Consider the following 17,134-nt stretch of genomic DNA (forward strand, 5'->3'; position numbering starts at 1 on the left):
GAAAAGCAGAAAGTGAAAAATCCCCCCCCCCCCCAGGGGGAATGGCTACTCCGCAATCCCTACTCCTCCATTCTCCTCTCAGGATCTTGGGCACACACGCACATGGTGTGAGTTTAAGCCACCAGATGCAGGACTCAAACTGCAGTCAACTATATGGGAGTCCAGCGACGTAGCCATTATGCTATCTGCTGGTCCCAATATATTCTTTTAAAAGCATACCATTGCTTTTCAGTTTATGTTATATTTGAGGGTCCTTTTTTTTTCTTTTTGAGAAATTTTGCTATAAGGAACACAAACTTGCCGGAGAAAGACAGAAAGCAAGAAATCGCTCACCAGGGAAATGGCCACGCTGCAATCCCTTCTCCTCCACTCTTCTCTCAGGATTTTGGTCACTCATGCACATGCACCTGGCATGATTTTCAAGCTGCCGGTCTTGGACTTGAAACGTAATCAGCCACGTGGGAGTTCAGCCCCTTAACCACTAGGCCACCTGCTGGCCCCTGAATGTGTTTTTTTCTAAATTATTTTAAGTTTGGAAAGAGCTTCCTTATTCAGAGGATGGCTACATATTAAATTAGACTTGGTTCAAAGTGCTTAGTTTACTTTATTTAGGGCTGGCCCTGTAGAGTAGTAGTTAAGAGCTGCTCAGAGAGGGGACCAGCAGATGGGCATAGCAATTACATCGTTGGACTCCCACACAGCCAACCGTGGTTCTAGTCTCAGACACAGCAGCTTGAAAATCAAATTAGGTGTGTGTGCATGCCCAAGATCCCAGGAGGAGAATGGAGAAGGGACTGTGGCGTGGCCATCCCCCATGGAGAATGATTTCTCACTCCCCTCACACCGCCCCCCAAAAGTGTAAAAGCCACTTTAATAAAGTGTGTGTGTGTGTGTGTGTGTGGGGGGGGTGCTCAGAGAAAGCTGGACCCTACATCACCAACTGGGTTTGAGCCCCATCCCTGCCAGGTTCATTCCAGGAATGTGAGCACATGCCAGTATCCTGATGGGGTAAAGAACAGGAGGAAAAACGATTCATCATGACCACCCATTGCGGGTACTTTCTCTTTCCACCTTTTTTCTCTCATGCACATACACACACCCTTTAGCATACAAAAGGCAATGAAATAAAAAGTTAAAAAGCCTGTAAAAAATAACCTAACGTTATCAAACACCTTTTACATAGCTACACGAAATCAAATATAATGTAATGTTCTGAGGCCCCCACAATAAATGATACAAAGCTAATTTTGCTAATGCATAATTTTGTATGAATATAGAGAGTATATAACTAAAGGTTATATAAATAGCTCACTTCAGCAGTCTTAGCCCAGTACTTAAATATCACTCTTTTTCTAAAAACGGATCTTTACAAGTATAACTTGAATATTATACATATAAATTATATGACAAAAACACAACGACAATAGGCAAGATTTTGGTATCCACATAGTCTACTGATTTCTCTAAAATGACAAAAATTTTTGCTATATGGTGTATGTGCTTGCCAAAGAGACAGACAGAAAGCGAGAAATCACACCCCAGGGGCAGTGGGGAAATGACCAGGCCACAATCCTTTGTCCTCCATTTTCCTCAGGATTTCAGGCACTCATGCACACAAGCCCGACGTTGCCTCAAGCTGCCAGGTTTGGGACTGAAACCACAATCAAACATGTGGGAGTCCAAAGCCTTAACTACTTACACCACCAGCTGGTCCCTAGAATACGATTATTTAAAACAAACAAAAGAAAAAACTTTTAGAATTATGAAACTAAGTTTAGTACAGTTTTTGTAAAAATCAGGAAAGTAGGTGCTTTTTTTGTTTTGTTTTTGCCGTAGGTGTATGCATTTGCCAGAGAGAGAAAGAGAGAGGGAAAGCGAGAAATAACTCCCTCAGAGAGGATGGCCTAGCACCAATCCCTTCTCCTTCAGTCTCTTCTTGAGATTTTGGGCAATGCATTCACACATGACCAGCATGTTTTCAAGCCACTGGGACCAGGACTCAAACCTTATGATTGGCCATGTTGGAGTCTTTGCCAGCCCTGAGTAGGTCACTTTCTATTGGAGCAATTTTATTTTCATATTGTACATTTAGAAATATTAAAGGATTAGAAACGCTAGTCCCCACAGAAGTGTATAAAGAGTCAGATCCCACATAGCCAACCACTGTTTGAATCCCAGCCTTGGAGGTATGAAAAACATACTGTGTATGTGTGTGTGTGTGCATATGTCACATCCTGCTGAGATGGAGAAATGGAGGAAAAGGACCACAGCATGACTATGTCACATGAGGGAGGTGGACGGAGATTGCACTCACATGCTCACTTCTCTTCCTTCCACATGCACACTCCTGGCAAGACATTTTAAAAATACAAAAAATAGGAACCAGCAGTTAGCGTTATGGCTGTGTCGCTGGACTCCCATGTAGTCGAACATGGTTCAAGCCCCGGACCCGGCGGCTTAAACTCACGCCAGGCGCGTGTGCGTGCATGCCCAAGATCCCAAGAGGAGAATGGAGGAGAAGGGATTGCGGCATGGCCATCCCCCCCCCGGAGAGGGGGGTGATTTCTCGCTTTCTATGTCTCTGTCTCTCTCTGTCTTCCTGGCGAGCGCATGCGCCCTATAGTGAAAAACCTCTCAAAAAAAAAAAAAAAAATCTCAATATACCTAAGGCAAAGTGGTAGGTCTATAGATTTTCTTATGACTGTTTTTTAAAGGTTAGTTATACCTTTTAAAACACCATGAAAAAAATAACATTGATAGTTATTTCTCTGGAATACTTAAAAAGAATGTGGATCGTGTTAACAACAGTGATAAAAACAATGATGTCTCTTAACAGAATTTTTCATGAACTCTTTAAAATTCATTTCTATTCCTTGATAAGATACCCAAGATTCTCCTGACAGTAGCTATACATAATGAGAGCCACTGTCATTACTGATTATCTTATCCGTCTGTGCTTTAAGTATGGGTAATAATAATTATGATGTTAATAAGAATAACTGCAAATATGTGAGCTCACATACTTTGTGCCATGTACAATATTCTGTGTGGCTAGCCCATCAAAAACTGAAGTTTAAATCATTCGCCAAGCAAACAGCAAGCAACGCTGGGAATCCAAACCTAATTCCAACTCCAACATTCATATTCTTTACATAAATTACACCATAGTTCCGTAACTACTCGATATGTGGTACCAATTACTACCAAAGCATCTTGCTGTTACCAGATACTTTTGCTACTGCCTACATTCCATTGTCACAATTAGAAGTTACAGCAGCTTTAATTCTACTTTAGGATACTTCTCTTGGGTTATCTATGCAACAAAAATAAAAAACATAAACATATACAAAGATGTGTACCTGTTTACTGTAGCATGTTTACAATAGCGAAGTACTGGAAACAATAGAAATGTCCATCAATTTGAATGGATAAATGAAATGTAATATATCCATACAATAGACTACTACATGGGAAATAATCAAATGAATAAAATCTGATTACTGGTGCCTGCTCTGATATTCATGAACTTCAAAAAATTATGTTAAGTGAAAAGAGTTACACAGAGGCCAGAAGTTGGCATAATGGCTATGTTACTGGACTCATGTAGTCAACCATGGTTCAAGTCCCGGACCCAGTGGCTTAAACTCATGCTGGGTGCATGTGTGTGCGTGCCCAAGATCTCATGAGGAGAATGGAGGAGAAGGGATTGTGGCGTGGCCAATCCCCTGGGGAGTAATTTCTCGCTTCCTGTCTCTGTCTCTCTCTGTCTTTCTGAACAGTGCATGTGCCCTACAGCAAAAACCTCTCCCCCAAAAAAGGAAAAAGTTAGAAATAAAAGACCAGATAATCTATGATTTTATTTACATAAAATGTCTAGAATAGCCAAATCTATAGGCAAAGAACATTAGAGGTTACATGGGACTGAGGGGAGAAACGGATTTACAGTAAAAAAAAAAAAGTAGGAGGCGTCTTTTTTTTTTTTTGAGAGGTATTTGCTATAGGGTGTGTGCGCTCACCAGAAAGGGAGAGAAAGAGAGACAGAAAGGGAGAAATCACCCCCCTGGGGGGATGGCCACACCGCAATCCCTTCTCCTCCTCTTGGTATCTGGGCCTCAAATGCACATGCGCCCAGCATGAGTTTAAGCCACCGGATCTGGGACTTGAACTGCAGTCGACTACATGAGAGTCCAGTGACATAGCTATTACGCTAACTGCTGGTCCCAAAAGTAGGAGAGGTCTTTTGGGATTTATAGAAACATTCTAGGGGTCTTCTGGGATTGAAAGAAACATTCTAGATGTATAACAACATAGTTTGTTCAACTAACTCTTATTGCTGAATAGTTTGAAGACTTGCTATTACAATAGCACTAAAATAAATAGGTTTTTATGGTGATGGATACAAAAGTACTAAAATACTTTAATTGTACACTTAAAACAAATGAATTTTATGTTAATTATACCTTAATACAGTTGTCTTTATTTAAAAAAAAAAAAAAACTATAAAATCCAGGACCAGCAGGTGGCATGGTAGTTAAGGCGCTGGACACTCCCACATGGCTGACCAGAGTTTGAGTCCCAGACCTGGTTACTTGCTTCCCCACTTTCTCTCTCTCTCCCCCCCCCGGTCAAATTAAAATAATAAATGAATGAATAAATAAAATTTAAAAATAATTTAAATAAATAAATGTATAAAAAAAAAACCTATAAAATCCTTTCTGAATGTGTTTTTCAAGCTGCCAGTTCTGGGACTCAAACCATGTAGTCATCCATGTGGGTTCTAGTTGACTTAACCACCTTACAATTACATTAAGGCTCATAAATTAATAATTTAATAATGAGGTATCTGTCTATCTTAACAACAGCTCAAAAGTTGGTACTTCAAGGTAGCAAAAACATTATTTCCCCTCAGAGGGAAAATGGGACGTATTTAGGTTCTCTTACTTGGGAGCATTATTTACATTTCCTTTGAAATGTAGAAGATATAATCTATTAATACATGTTAATTTAAAAATTAATAAATTAAAGAGAAATTCTCAAATCTGCAATTAATCAGAAAACCCAAGACTAGTAGTATACAGGAAAAAGTTCACTAACACTTTAGAAAAGGTTCATGAAATAGATCACAGAAATATAGTCACTACAATTAACATCTACCTAGCTTCCATTGTTTTTGTTTGTTTGTTAATAGAAATTATTTGCAATAGGGCGCGTGTGCTCACTGGAAAGACAGAAAGAGACAGAAAGCAAGAAATCACCTCCCAGGGGAATGGCTACACCACAATCCCTTCTTCTCCATTCTCCTTTCAGAATCTTGGGCATGCACGCACACGTGCCTGCCATGAGTTTAAACGGCCAGTCTGGGACTCAAACCATGGTCAACAATGTGGGAGTCCACCCATGTAACCATTACACCATCTGCTGGTCCCCTGTTAGGCTACTTTAAAATATCTTAAGTTCTTCACAAATATTAAAAAGAACAAAGCAATGTATAAATTCTAAGCTCATTGGCAACTGGGAATAAATGAAATGTCCAACAAACTTACTAAAAATCCAAGGGATATATCATTTTGGCTTTCTACACATGGATTTTTAGAAAGCCTTAATAAATTTAAAAGTCAGGTAATACAACAGTACAACAAGAGGCCAATGTTTCCCAGAAATCTGGGAAATAAACTGCTGTTCGTTACACAGTGCAAAATACTCAAACTATTTAACTCATGGAGCCAGCAGATAGCAGTGTTTAAAGTATTAGACTCCTACACAGTTGACCACGGTTCAAGTTCCAGATATGACAGGTTGAAAAATCACGTCAGGCTCACTTATGTGTGTGCCCAAACTCCCAGGAGGAGAATGGAGAATGGATTGTGGCATTTCTATATCCCCTGGGAGGTGATTTCTCACTTTCTGTCTGTCTGTCTGTCTGTCTCTCTCTCTGGTGGATGCACTTGCCCTATGGTAAAAACCTTACAAAAAAAAAAAAAAACTCATCTTAGGTGGTCTAGTAGAAAGGGCTATGCGTTTTGCATAGAAAGATAAAAAAAATACATCATGACTTTTCTGAGAGTCTAACAATATTTCCGCTTAGTAGATAAATCCTATTAAAGGTTGAGACTTTTAGATCCTATCATGACACACACACACATACTGAATTTGGGAGTCAGAAAGTCAGCCCTGTAGTGAAGCAAAGTCCTGCGCACAAAGAGCTGGGAGAAGGGACTGCAGTATGACCAAGCCCCATTAGGGGGTGCTTTCTCTCTCTTGCTCTATGGTGAGTGCATGTTCTCTTCAATGCTCACTTAAATAACTTCCTTTAACTTATAACTGAAAAAGTGATATATTATATTAGGATAGCTTATATACATAAAAAATATATTGGGTTATCAGAACGGTCATGAGGTATCTTTCTATGCAAAAATGTGCAATGATTTTTCCAACAACCCAATCATCTGCACATAAATTTATTCTACTTAAATATGTATTATTTACTCTGTGTCTAAGTCTGGGGGATAGGGGGAGATAACAGAGAGAGAGCACACGTACACGTGAGAGAAAGCATGAGTACTAATGCTCTATCAATTCAATTTTAACTGACAATCAATCCTATGCTCTACTGAACACCGAAGAGGTTATGGGGTCCTAGTCATAGAATAAAAGTTACCATTCACGTGCTAGAAATTGTTTTTCAACTATAAAGAACATGACAAGAAAACAGTGAACAACGAAATAGAATCCTTAAAGGAAAGTAAAATTGAGTAGTCTTTTGAATAGTTATAATTGTTCTTAGTATGTTTGAATATAGAAAAAAAATCCATCAAATAGGTATCTTAAAAAGTATTTAAAGTTAAACATAGTAAAGAAGCACTACAGGTTAAAAAAAAACTGTGTACCATAAATTAATAATTCATATAAAATACAATGTAATTATGTATAAAATTACATAAATGACTATTCCCAGAAAACAAATTCTGACTTTCATTTTTACATTTTTATGCTATAATTGGAGTCACGAGCTAACACTACACTTGATAATTTATTTATATGGCTTAAAATAAAATTTAAGAGAGCCTAATAATCCTCCTAAATGACATCATTGAGAGAAACAAAATAAGCACAAATATAATGCAATAGCTTCCATGGTTTACTCAACTTAAGGAACCATTTGTACCTGAGGGAACAGCTGGATTGTTTTGGTGGTTTTCACTGGCAGAAACAAACAAATCTTCTTCCCCTTCAGTAGATGAGCTGGAAGAGGATTCACTGCTGAGGTCGTTCTCACTGGAACTACTAGAACTGGGTAGCAATGCATATTTTCTTCGGGCTAACACTTCTCGTTTTTTCCTCTGCATTAATATCCTCTCTTTTTGTTTCTGTGTCCTCTGTGAGGAACTGTTTTTTACAAATCTCTTTCTGCATGGAAGTCTCCTTAATGAACTGCTATGAAAACAGGGTCTTTTCATTAACAATCCCGATACAGATTCTGTCTCAGTCCGAGGCCATTTTTGGGACCGTGCACTATGGCTTCTAGTTTTAGCACTCAATATATTTTGGGAATGTCTTACAGAGACTTCTTTATCCTCATCAGAAGTCACAGTATCAGAATCTCCAAAATGCAGACTAGACGATGGAGAAGAAAGACAATCACTAAAGGAGGAATCATTATCTTCATCACTTGGTGTTTCTAGGTGCTGCCTTACTCCTAATATTCCCTGGTTCTCTTTAACACAACTCTGCACATACGAAGGGCCAGCCTGCTGGCTTTTGCGTTTTTTCCTCACAACACTCTTTTCTTTTTCTTGTTGGTTTCCATTCATGTCCTTCTCTTGTTTTTGAGAATCATCACACAAGTGAGAGAATTCATTCCCCACTTTACTATTAATCATTTCAACTCCTGTGGGAAAACTTTTGGCTGCCCCAATGGGCTCTGGATGCAAAAGGATCCCTTTCAGACTCTCCTGTGTCTTTGGCGCATCAGAAGAAATCTCACTCTTCATAGCCACTTTTAAGGTATAGAGCTCGTTATATTCAGGAGTCCATTGAGACATGGGAAACTCTAAGAAAGGCCTAGAAGACACAAGTAGACATTAAAAACATTTTTAGTGCATTTTATTACACTATTTAAGAAGTCTCAAATTCCACTAAGAACCTCCCTTGAAATAGGACAAGTTGTCTTTCTCTCATCACGATACAAAGTGGCTGTAATGAGTCATTTTACTGTTCTTACAAAACATTTTTTCCTGTAATACTTCTTTTCATGTACCCAGTTTTTAGAAATACAAGTTTAAAAAAAAAATCACAGAACAAAAGCCTACTTGAAAACTTCTATAAACCAAAAACTGGTATGAGTTTATGTGATTCTACCTTTAGCAGTATAACACATTAGTCAAAATCAGCTTCTCCTGGGGACCAGCAGTTAGCGTAATGGTTGCTGGACTCCCACGTAGCCGAACGCGGTTCCCAGACCTGGTGGCTTAAACTCACGCCGGGTGTGTATGTATGCATGCCCAAGATCCTGAGAGGAGAATGGAGAAGGGATTGTGGTATGGCCATGCCCCCTGGGGGGTGGGATTTCTTGCTTTTTGTCTCTGTCTTTCTGGCAAGCGCACGCACCCTGTAAAAAAAGCCTCTAAAAAAAAAAATCAGCTTCTCTTAAATGTGTAGTAAAAATAGACAAAAAGATTAGAATTCAGAAGACCAATTGGTCAGTTTTCTCCTGGAATTACATCTTAAAGTAGTAATTATTAAATATTTTCTGTATAGTTAGATTGCTACAGTAAATGATTATAAATTAATAAACTAATAAGAATACAGCTTCTCTTTCTTATGCTTCTTTGCTTCATACTACATAATTTGTGCTCTAATGAGAATCTGTATTCTCCTAAGACACACTAGACACAACTAACCCATTTCTGTTTTATCACACATTAGGTCGTTGGGAATCATGACATATTTTTCTGATTTTCTACGCAAAAATTTGTCATGATTTTCCTGATGACCCAACAGACACAGAAAGACTAGAACCAAACTGAGTAACTTTTAAGATTGTTCAGTTAAATAAGCAGCCCAACAGAACATAAAACCAAACTCCCTACAGTTAATCTACGAGTGTGTGAATCATTCGCCCTCTGAAATTATGTGCTGCTGAACAAGGGGACTTGAACTTAAAGCATCTACATCAATTCAGTATGCATATGAAAATGGAGATAATGTATAAGTAGTAAATATGACTCAAAATAGAACATTGTCTTTGGAAAGGCAATTAATGTGACAAATGAAGAGCTTTATGGGTACACAATATGAATTATCTAAAGAATGTTAACTTCTTTTAACTAAAGGTCTTATTAGATATATCATACACACAGATTCTACATTTATGGCTTGCTGAACTCGCATAAAGTGAACACATCTCTGTAGCTAGCATACAGATCAAGAAACAACCATAACCTGGGTCAGCAGATGGGCTGTAGTGGTTATATCACTGGACTCCCACATGGCCAACCAAAGTTCGAGTCCTGGACCTGGTGGCTTGAAACTTACACCAGGAACATGTGTGTGCATGCCCAAGATCCTGGAAGAGGAATAGAGTAAGAACTGTGACTTGGCCACTCCTCTGAGGGGTGACTTCTCACTTTCTTTTCTTTCCTTTTATTTTTTTTGAGAGATTTTTGCTACTGGGCATGTGTTCTTGCTGGAGAGACTAAGACAGAGAGACAGAAAGCGAGAAATCATCCCCCAGGGGGATGGCCACATTGCAATCCCTTCTCCTCTGTTCTCCTCCTGGGATCTTGGCCACCCATGTACATGTGCCTGGCTTGAGTTTCAAGCCTTCAGGTCCGGGACTCTCATCACAGTTGGCCATGTGGGAGTCCAGTGACATAACCATTACACTATCTGCTGGTCCCATCAAATTACCCTCTCATTGTCTCTGTCTCTCTCTCCAGCAATCACATACACTCTAAGGCAAAAACCTCTCCAAAAAAATGAGAAATAATAAAGAAAAAGAACAGGAAAACCATAACCAGTACCCCAGAAATCCTCTTCCCAAAACTACCACCTACCAAGAGCTATAAAGACTATTCTAACTTTTTTTTTTTTAGAGGTTTTTGCTATAGGGCTGATGCACTCGCCAGAAAGACAGAGAAACAGAGAGACAGAAAGCGAGAAATCACCCCCCGCAGGGGGATGGCCACGCCGCAATCCCTTCTCCACTCTCCTCTCGGGATCTTGGGCATGCACGCACACACGCCTGGCATGAGTTTAAGTCACCGGGTCCGGGACTCAAAACGTGGTTGACTATGTGGGAGTTCAGCGACATAGCCATTACGCTAACTGCTGGTCCCAGGACTATTCTAACTTCTAATACAATAGATCTGTTTTGCCTTTATTTCCCCTTTAACATACATTTTAAACCACTTCCTAAAAAGAACATAGATATTCAATATCAATTTTTTTCCCCTTCTCTACAATTGAGTTACCATTCCGCAGGCCTCCCACTTTATTTTAGCATACAGTGTAACTATGTGTTTGTCAGAAAAGTCATGACTCGTTTTTGCATAGAAAAAAAATACTTTGTGACTTTCCCAACAAGCCAATATATTGACTGTAATGTTAAAAAATGGAATGACCTACTTCTATGGATAGCTAGAAAAACCTCTATCTTCCATTATTTTTATTTACACTGACAAGCATTCCTGGACCCTAGACCAGCCATCAAGCCCTGTCTGGAGTTCAGCAGAAATTTAACACAAAGATGAGTGAACATGTACATGGGTATAGCATTGAGCAAATTACAGGAGACAGACAAGAACCACCATAATTAAAGGCAAGAAACACAAGTCACAATGATAAGGCACAGGCAAGTGTGATTTAAAGAATTAAGGGGGGCCCTCTAGGATGGCTATAAAAAAAAATACAGAAAATAATAAGCATTGGGGAAGCTATGAAGAGGTCACCCACAGTAGTCTAGAAGTAACCAAAACTGCAATTCTGAGGTCACATAGAAAGGTGATAGGTTTGTGTCTTGAGGTTTCCCTGTATCTGCAAGGCACCACATATATGTGAATGCCCATGATACTGGCTGGCTGAAGCTAGAGACAGGATTGTAGCATGAGATCATATTACGAGTAATGCCCCATCCCCATCCCCTTCCCCTTCTCTCATGGAACAAATAAACGTTTAAAAAGAAAGAAATTGGGGCTGTTAGGTGGCCTAGTGTTTAAGGGCACTGAATTCCCTCCCACATGGCCATCAAGTCCCACACCTGGCGGCTTGCTTTCTCACTCTCTTGTCAAATAATAATAAATAAAATTAAATGGAAATATTTTTAAAAAGTAGTAAGGGGCAGACAAGTGGCATGGTGGTTAAGGGCACTGGACTCCCACATGGCCAACTGCTTGCTTTCTCACTTTCCATCTCTCTCTCACACTGTCCTTCTCTGGTCAAATTAAAATAAAGAAAGAAAGTTAAAAAGATAAAGGAAGGAAGGAAGGAAGGAATTAGAACCCTCATATACTGCTGGTAAGAATGTAAAATGGGGGGCCAGCAAGTGGTGGTGGTTAAGGCGTCTAGACTCCCACATGGCTAACCATGGTTCAAGTCTTGGACCTGGTGGCTTGCTTTCTTACTTTCCTTCTCTCTCTCTCTCTCTCTCTCTCTCTCTGTCTCTGTCTCTGGTCAAATAAAATAAAATAAATAATGACAATGAATAAAATTAAATAAAATAATTCTTAAAAAAAAGAATGTAAAATGGTCTGGTGACTATGGAAAGTAATATGGCAGTTCTTCAAAAGACTTAACACAGTATTACCACATCACCACTAATTCCACTCCTAGCTCTCTATCTATCTGAAATAAATTAAAAGATACATCTCCATGAAAAAAAAATATACAAAGCAACATTAGTTATATCCCAAAAGTGGAAACATGAATGTCCATCAACTGATAAATTAGTAAATCCATACAATAGATCATCAGTAATCAACAGAAATGAAGTACTGACTGATTCAAGCTACAACACAGATGAATGTTAAGGTAAGTGAAAGAAGGAAATCAGAAAGGACGACATAGCATTAAGATTCCTTTTATATAAAATGTCCAGGGACCAGCAGTTGGTGTAATGGCTATGTCACTGAACTCCCGCATAGTCGGCCGTGATTTGAGTCCCAGATCCAGTGGCTTAAACTCACACCAGGTGCGTGTTTGCCCCAGATCCCAAGACAAGAATGGAGGAGAAGGGGTTGCAGTGTGGCCATCCCCCCTGGGGGGCGATTTTTCGCTTTCTATCACGCTGTCTCTCTCTGGCTTTCTGGTGAACACACATGCCCTATAGCAAAAACCTCTCCAACATAAAATAAAATAAAATGTCCAGAACAGATAGTATATAGAGATAGAAATTATAGTAGTGGTTGCCTAGGACTGGAGATGAAAAGAGGGTTAGGGTGTGATGGCCAAAAAGTATAGTTTCCTTCTAGTAAAATTAAAAAGTTCAAAAACTGATTGTCATGATGGCTGTTCAACTGTTAGTATACTAAAAACTACTGAAATGAGATGTCAGTAAAGCTGGTTACCAAAGTCAACAGGGAAATACAAAGATTTCTGGACATCAGATAATTGTGGCCCTATCAGCAACAAGAGCCATAATGCCTTTTGAAAAGATTTGGAGAATCTTCCACAATTTGTCTCCCAGGAGCTATGTCATTAGCTCTCTAAAGAGATGGTCTGTATTTGCTGAAGGAAAAAAAAAATACACATATTAGACTCCCAATCCTTAACTACCGAGTCACTCTCTGGAATTTGGTAATGGAAATCAGCCAGAAAGAAAGTTCTGTGAAGATGAGTCTATAAATGAATTTACAAAGAAATTTTTCTTTTCCATCATTTTCTGTCCAAAGTCAAAACAAAGAACACTCTATGATTTAATTTGCTGGTATTTGATCAACTTGTTCTGGCCCAATGAGGTAAAACGGAAGGGTAGTAAGGAGAAATGGTGGTTTAATGTATGGTATGGTGTGTGTTTGTATACGAGTAACTCTTCTCTGAGTTATCATATTATGCTGTCATTAAATGCAAAATTGTCATCCCCTATTAACTAAGAGCTTCCCACCAAAGTATTGTAGTACAAATTCATGTATTTTTTTCCCCTGTAGCATGAGCTCACTGGAGAGAGAGAGCCAGCAGATGGCAAGGTGGTTAAGGTGTTGAATCCCACACGGTCAACTCTGTAGAGTTCAAGTCCCAGACCCAGTGGTTTGAAAAATACACAAGGCATACCCAAAATTCCGAAAGAACGGAGAAGGAACTATGGTACTGTCATCCCCCTGGTGAGTGATTTCTCACATTCCCTACCTCTCTCTGGCAAATACACATGCCTTATAACAACAATAAAAAAGAATCACAGTGGGGATAGCCACATCACAATTTCTTCTCCTCCAGTCTCCTCTCAGGATTTTGGGCACACACACATGCCCAGCATGTTTCCAGGCTGAGTCCAGGACACAAGCCACAGTCTTGGTCATGTGGGATCTGGCACCTTACAACCTGCTGACCATAAAGCCATCATACAACCTGCTGACCATAAAGCCTGCTGACTGTCAAACTTATTTTGAACTGAGGAAAAGGAGAAGACTAAATTCATGAAAATAAATACCAATACCATATTTTTAAACTAAAAAAGCAGCAAAAATAATACAAAGGATTAACATAATGTTCTACCTGTTATTTGATAAAATCATAATTTAGTCTTATCTTTATAAAAATTGAGATATCTTACAAAGGTAGCAAGCATGTGTAAGATATATCTAGCTCCTTGAGCACTGGTTTTGTTGCTATACACTGTTTCAGTGCTATTAACTGTAAGACCACTTAATTTTTGTTCTGATCTGACCCAATCATTTTATTGCTATGCCATGATGACAACACATTACTTACTCCTGATAACAGTGCAAAATTCACTATTAGTAAATCTTGCACTATGAAAATTATTTCTAAAAAAAAAAGCTAACTTTGAAAATTAAAAATTATAGTTGGGATTTGGCAATTTCCATTATAAACAAGTTTATGTGAAAATATAAGGGGAAAACTCATTAAGATTACCCATACAACTTTGAGGAACTCTACTTTTTTAAAAATTAAAATTTTAAAGAATTATTTATTTAATTTTCTTTATTATTGTTGTTTTTTAATTTGCTATAGGGCATGTGCACTCACCAGACAGAAAGAAAGGGAGAAAGCAACCCACCAGGTCCAGAACTCGCACAGTGGTTAGTCATGTGGAGTCTAGCATCTCAACCACTGTGCCACTTACTAGCCCCAGAGGAAGTCTACTTTTAAACTGTGACACACGGGACCAGCAGATGGCATAATGGCTATATCACTGGACTCACATGTAGTCAACCGCAGTTCAAGTCCCAGACCCGGTGGCTTAAACTCAGGCCGGGCGCGTGTGCGTGCATGCCCAAGATCCCAAGAGGAGAATGGAGAAGGGATTACGGTTTGGCCATACCCCCTGGGGGGTGGTTTCTTGCTTTCTGTCTCTCTGTCTCTGTCTTTCTGGCGAGTGCACACACACACCCTGTAGCAAAGACCTCTCCAAAAAATAAATAAAATAAGCTGTGACACACTATTATTGGTACAACCCTTCACTACCAATGATAAACCCTTATTTCAAGTTCAAATAAAAATTTGATTATTAATTTTATATGACTGAAGGAAAAAGACTAGAAGATAGAGTCACATATGATCTAGCATTTTTCTATGAAAGTTTTAAGTTATTAGAAAATGAACTAGAAATATTTCCACTAACTTTTTTTTGTGTGTGCAGTGGATTTTATTGATAAACATGATTAAGGAAGGGGCAGCATGAGTAAGCTCTCATGAGTGCAAGGCTTACCACTTGTCTAAGGGACCACAACTAGGGATGTATATAACACCACACCCCTCGAGGATGGCTCAGCCACTATGTCTTCAAATTCATCAGCATTAAACTGGTAAAGTCCCACTTGAGATATATGGATCTTCTGGCAGCCAGGGAACTTGAACCTGGCCCTGGGGAGGGCCTCAATCACAGCTCTTTCTTCTGCAGCTTGGTATGGATGGGCATGATAACCTAGCCAATGACCACCGTGTCCTGGAGCTTTCCAAAGGCATACCTCATACCTGTCTGGAGCCTGTCAGCCCCAGCATGGAACAATCTCTTGTTGATGCTTATGACATGGAAAGGGTGGAGCCACACTCAGATATGAAAGCAATCTTTGCCACAGCTTTTCACCACATACTTGTCTGCACAAATACAGGCAGCCTCCAGGGCCTCACATGAGAGCTTCTCATATTCATCTGACACCACGTGGATACAGAGTAGGAACTGATCCACTTTTGCCTTCTTCTGCCCCAGGTAAAAGATGTAGATCTTGGCATCTGGGACACCTCAGCAGAAGTGTGACTCGGCACACCATGTTCTTACTATACAGGTAACAACAGGTGGAGCGGCAGCCCATAGCTGATGCCATGATCTTAGGTGGCATGCCAGGGGCAAAACACTATCTTTTTTCATTAAATTAAATGAAAATAAATTGTGTATCAAGATATCTTACTTAGGGTTTTTTTTTTTCCTTTCACAGTTTTTGCCATAGGGCCTGTGTGCTCTCCAGAGAGAAAGTGAGAAATCAACCTTAGGAGGGAATGGCCACACCCAAATCCCTTTTCCTCCATTTTCCTCTGGGGACTTTGAGTACCCACACATACATGTCCCCCCACACTGTGATTTTTCAAGCTGCCTAGTCTGGGACTCAAACTGCAGTCAGCCATGTGGGGGTCCAGCGCATTAACCACCATGATACTTGCTGGTTCTGTATTAAACTTTTTAAAGTAATTATTTATCTTATTTATCCTTTAAAAAAAATTTTTTTTTGACCAGACTGAGACAGAGAGAAAGAGAAGGAAAGTAAGAAGGCAAGCTACCAGGTCCTAGACTCAAACCATGATCAGCCATGTAGTAGTGCAGTGCTTTAACCGTCATGCCACCTGCCATCCCAAGCCTGTATTAAATTTTTAATTCTCTTCTACTGACATTTATTTAATCAAGTCCCAGTATTAAAACAACTGACAGAATTCTCTCTCCCACTACCTAAATGCCTTATAACTATCACTACTCATAGCTATACAGTACAAACAATATGCTTTGTTACAAAAATAGTCAAAATTTCATTAGCAAGAAAGATATGTCCCCCAAAGGCATCATTACGAACTATTGGCAGTATTAACAAAGTGCTCACACTAACCTAAATTACTTAGAGAGAGATTTCTGCAAGGAACATTCAATCTAATAATATACTCAATTATGTAAAGAAGGAAAAGAGCCTTGATAAACTTATTAGAAAATAACTTACAGTCTTCTACCAGGTAGAAAGGAGGAGATTACACATTATTAATGCTTTTGTGAGGGGCCGGCAGGTACTGTGGTGGTTAAGGTGCTGGTCTCCCATAAGGCTGACCATGGTTCAAGTCCCAGACCTGGCAACCTGAAAGTCACGCCACAGGCATCTGTGTGTGTGCCCAAATTCTCAAGAGAAGGGATCACGGCATGGCCATCCCCTCTGGGAGATGATTTCTGACTTTCCCTCTCCTCTCACCCTCTCTCTGGAAAATGCATATATCCAATAGCAAAAACCTTTTAAAAATAATTACTTTTGTGAAACTGTAAGACCTATACTTGGCTTTTTTTATTGGCAGATAGATCTAAAATAAAAATGTGAAAACAGATCAGTAAAGTGACAAAGTTCAAAAAATGGACTGTCAGCTATTACCAGAAGTAATCTGGATCTTTGTTGACCATGGGAATCAAGATGAGATAATTACAGACAATTTACCAATAGTTCTTAAAAAGGGAAGTAAAAGGGAAGTGAAGACATAATGTTATGTGAACACAGGAAAAAAAAAAAAGGATAGTGTAAATCAACTTTCAGAATAAAAATCACAGAATATAAAAAATCTGTACTTATTGAATTAACCATTGTAGTAGGTCAACTAGAGTGCATATGAGGAGTCTTCAAATGTTCATGAGAAATGTGTATTATGAAAAAACCATGCAATGAATTTCAAACAGCTTTGCACCAAAATAAACAGATACTTTAACTCCATTATT

At 39.2% G+C, this 17,134-nt stretch overlaps 1 protein-coding gene and 1 pseudogene across 1 annotated transcript in view; both read right to left on the minus strand.

Annotated features, from left to right (window-relative positions):
- The window catches only part of RNF111 (ring finger protein 111), a 108,410-nt gene that overhangs the window by 61,488 nt on the left and 29,788 nt on the right, over positions 1-17,134 (minus strand). Inside the window, exon 2 of the mRNA XM_014593416.2 lies at positions 7,166-8,061. Coding sequence (XP_014448902.1) covers positions 7,166-8,042 — 877 coding nt within the window. The 5' untranslated portion in view covers positions 8,043-8,061. The remainder of the gene's footprint in view (positions 1-7,165; positions 8,062-17,134) is intronic.
- LOC102480056 (60S ribosomal protein L10-like) overlaps positions 14,866-17,134 on the minus strand; it is a 31,514-nt pseudogene continuing 29,245 nt past the window's right edge.

This window comes from Tupaia chinensis, unplaced genomic scaffold (genome assembly GCF_000334495.1).
Source record: "Tupaia chinensis unplaced genomic scaffold, TupChi_1.0 Scaffold000063_1, whole genome shotgun sequence".
NCBI lineage: Eukaryota > Metazoa > Chordata > Mammalia > Scandentia > Tupaiidae > Tupaia > Tupaia belangeri.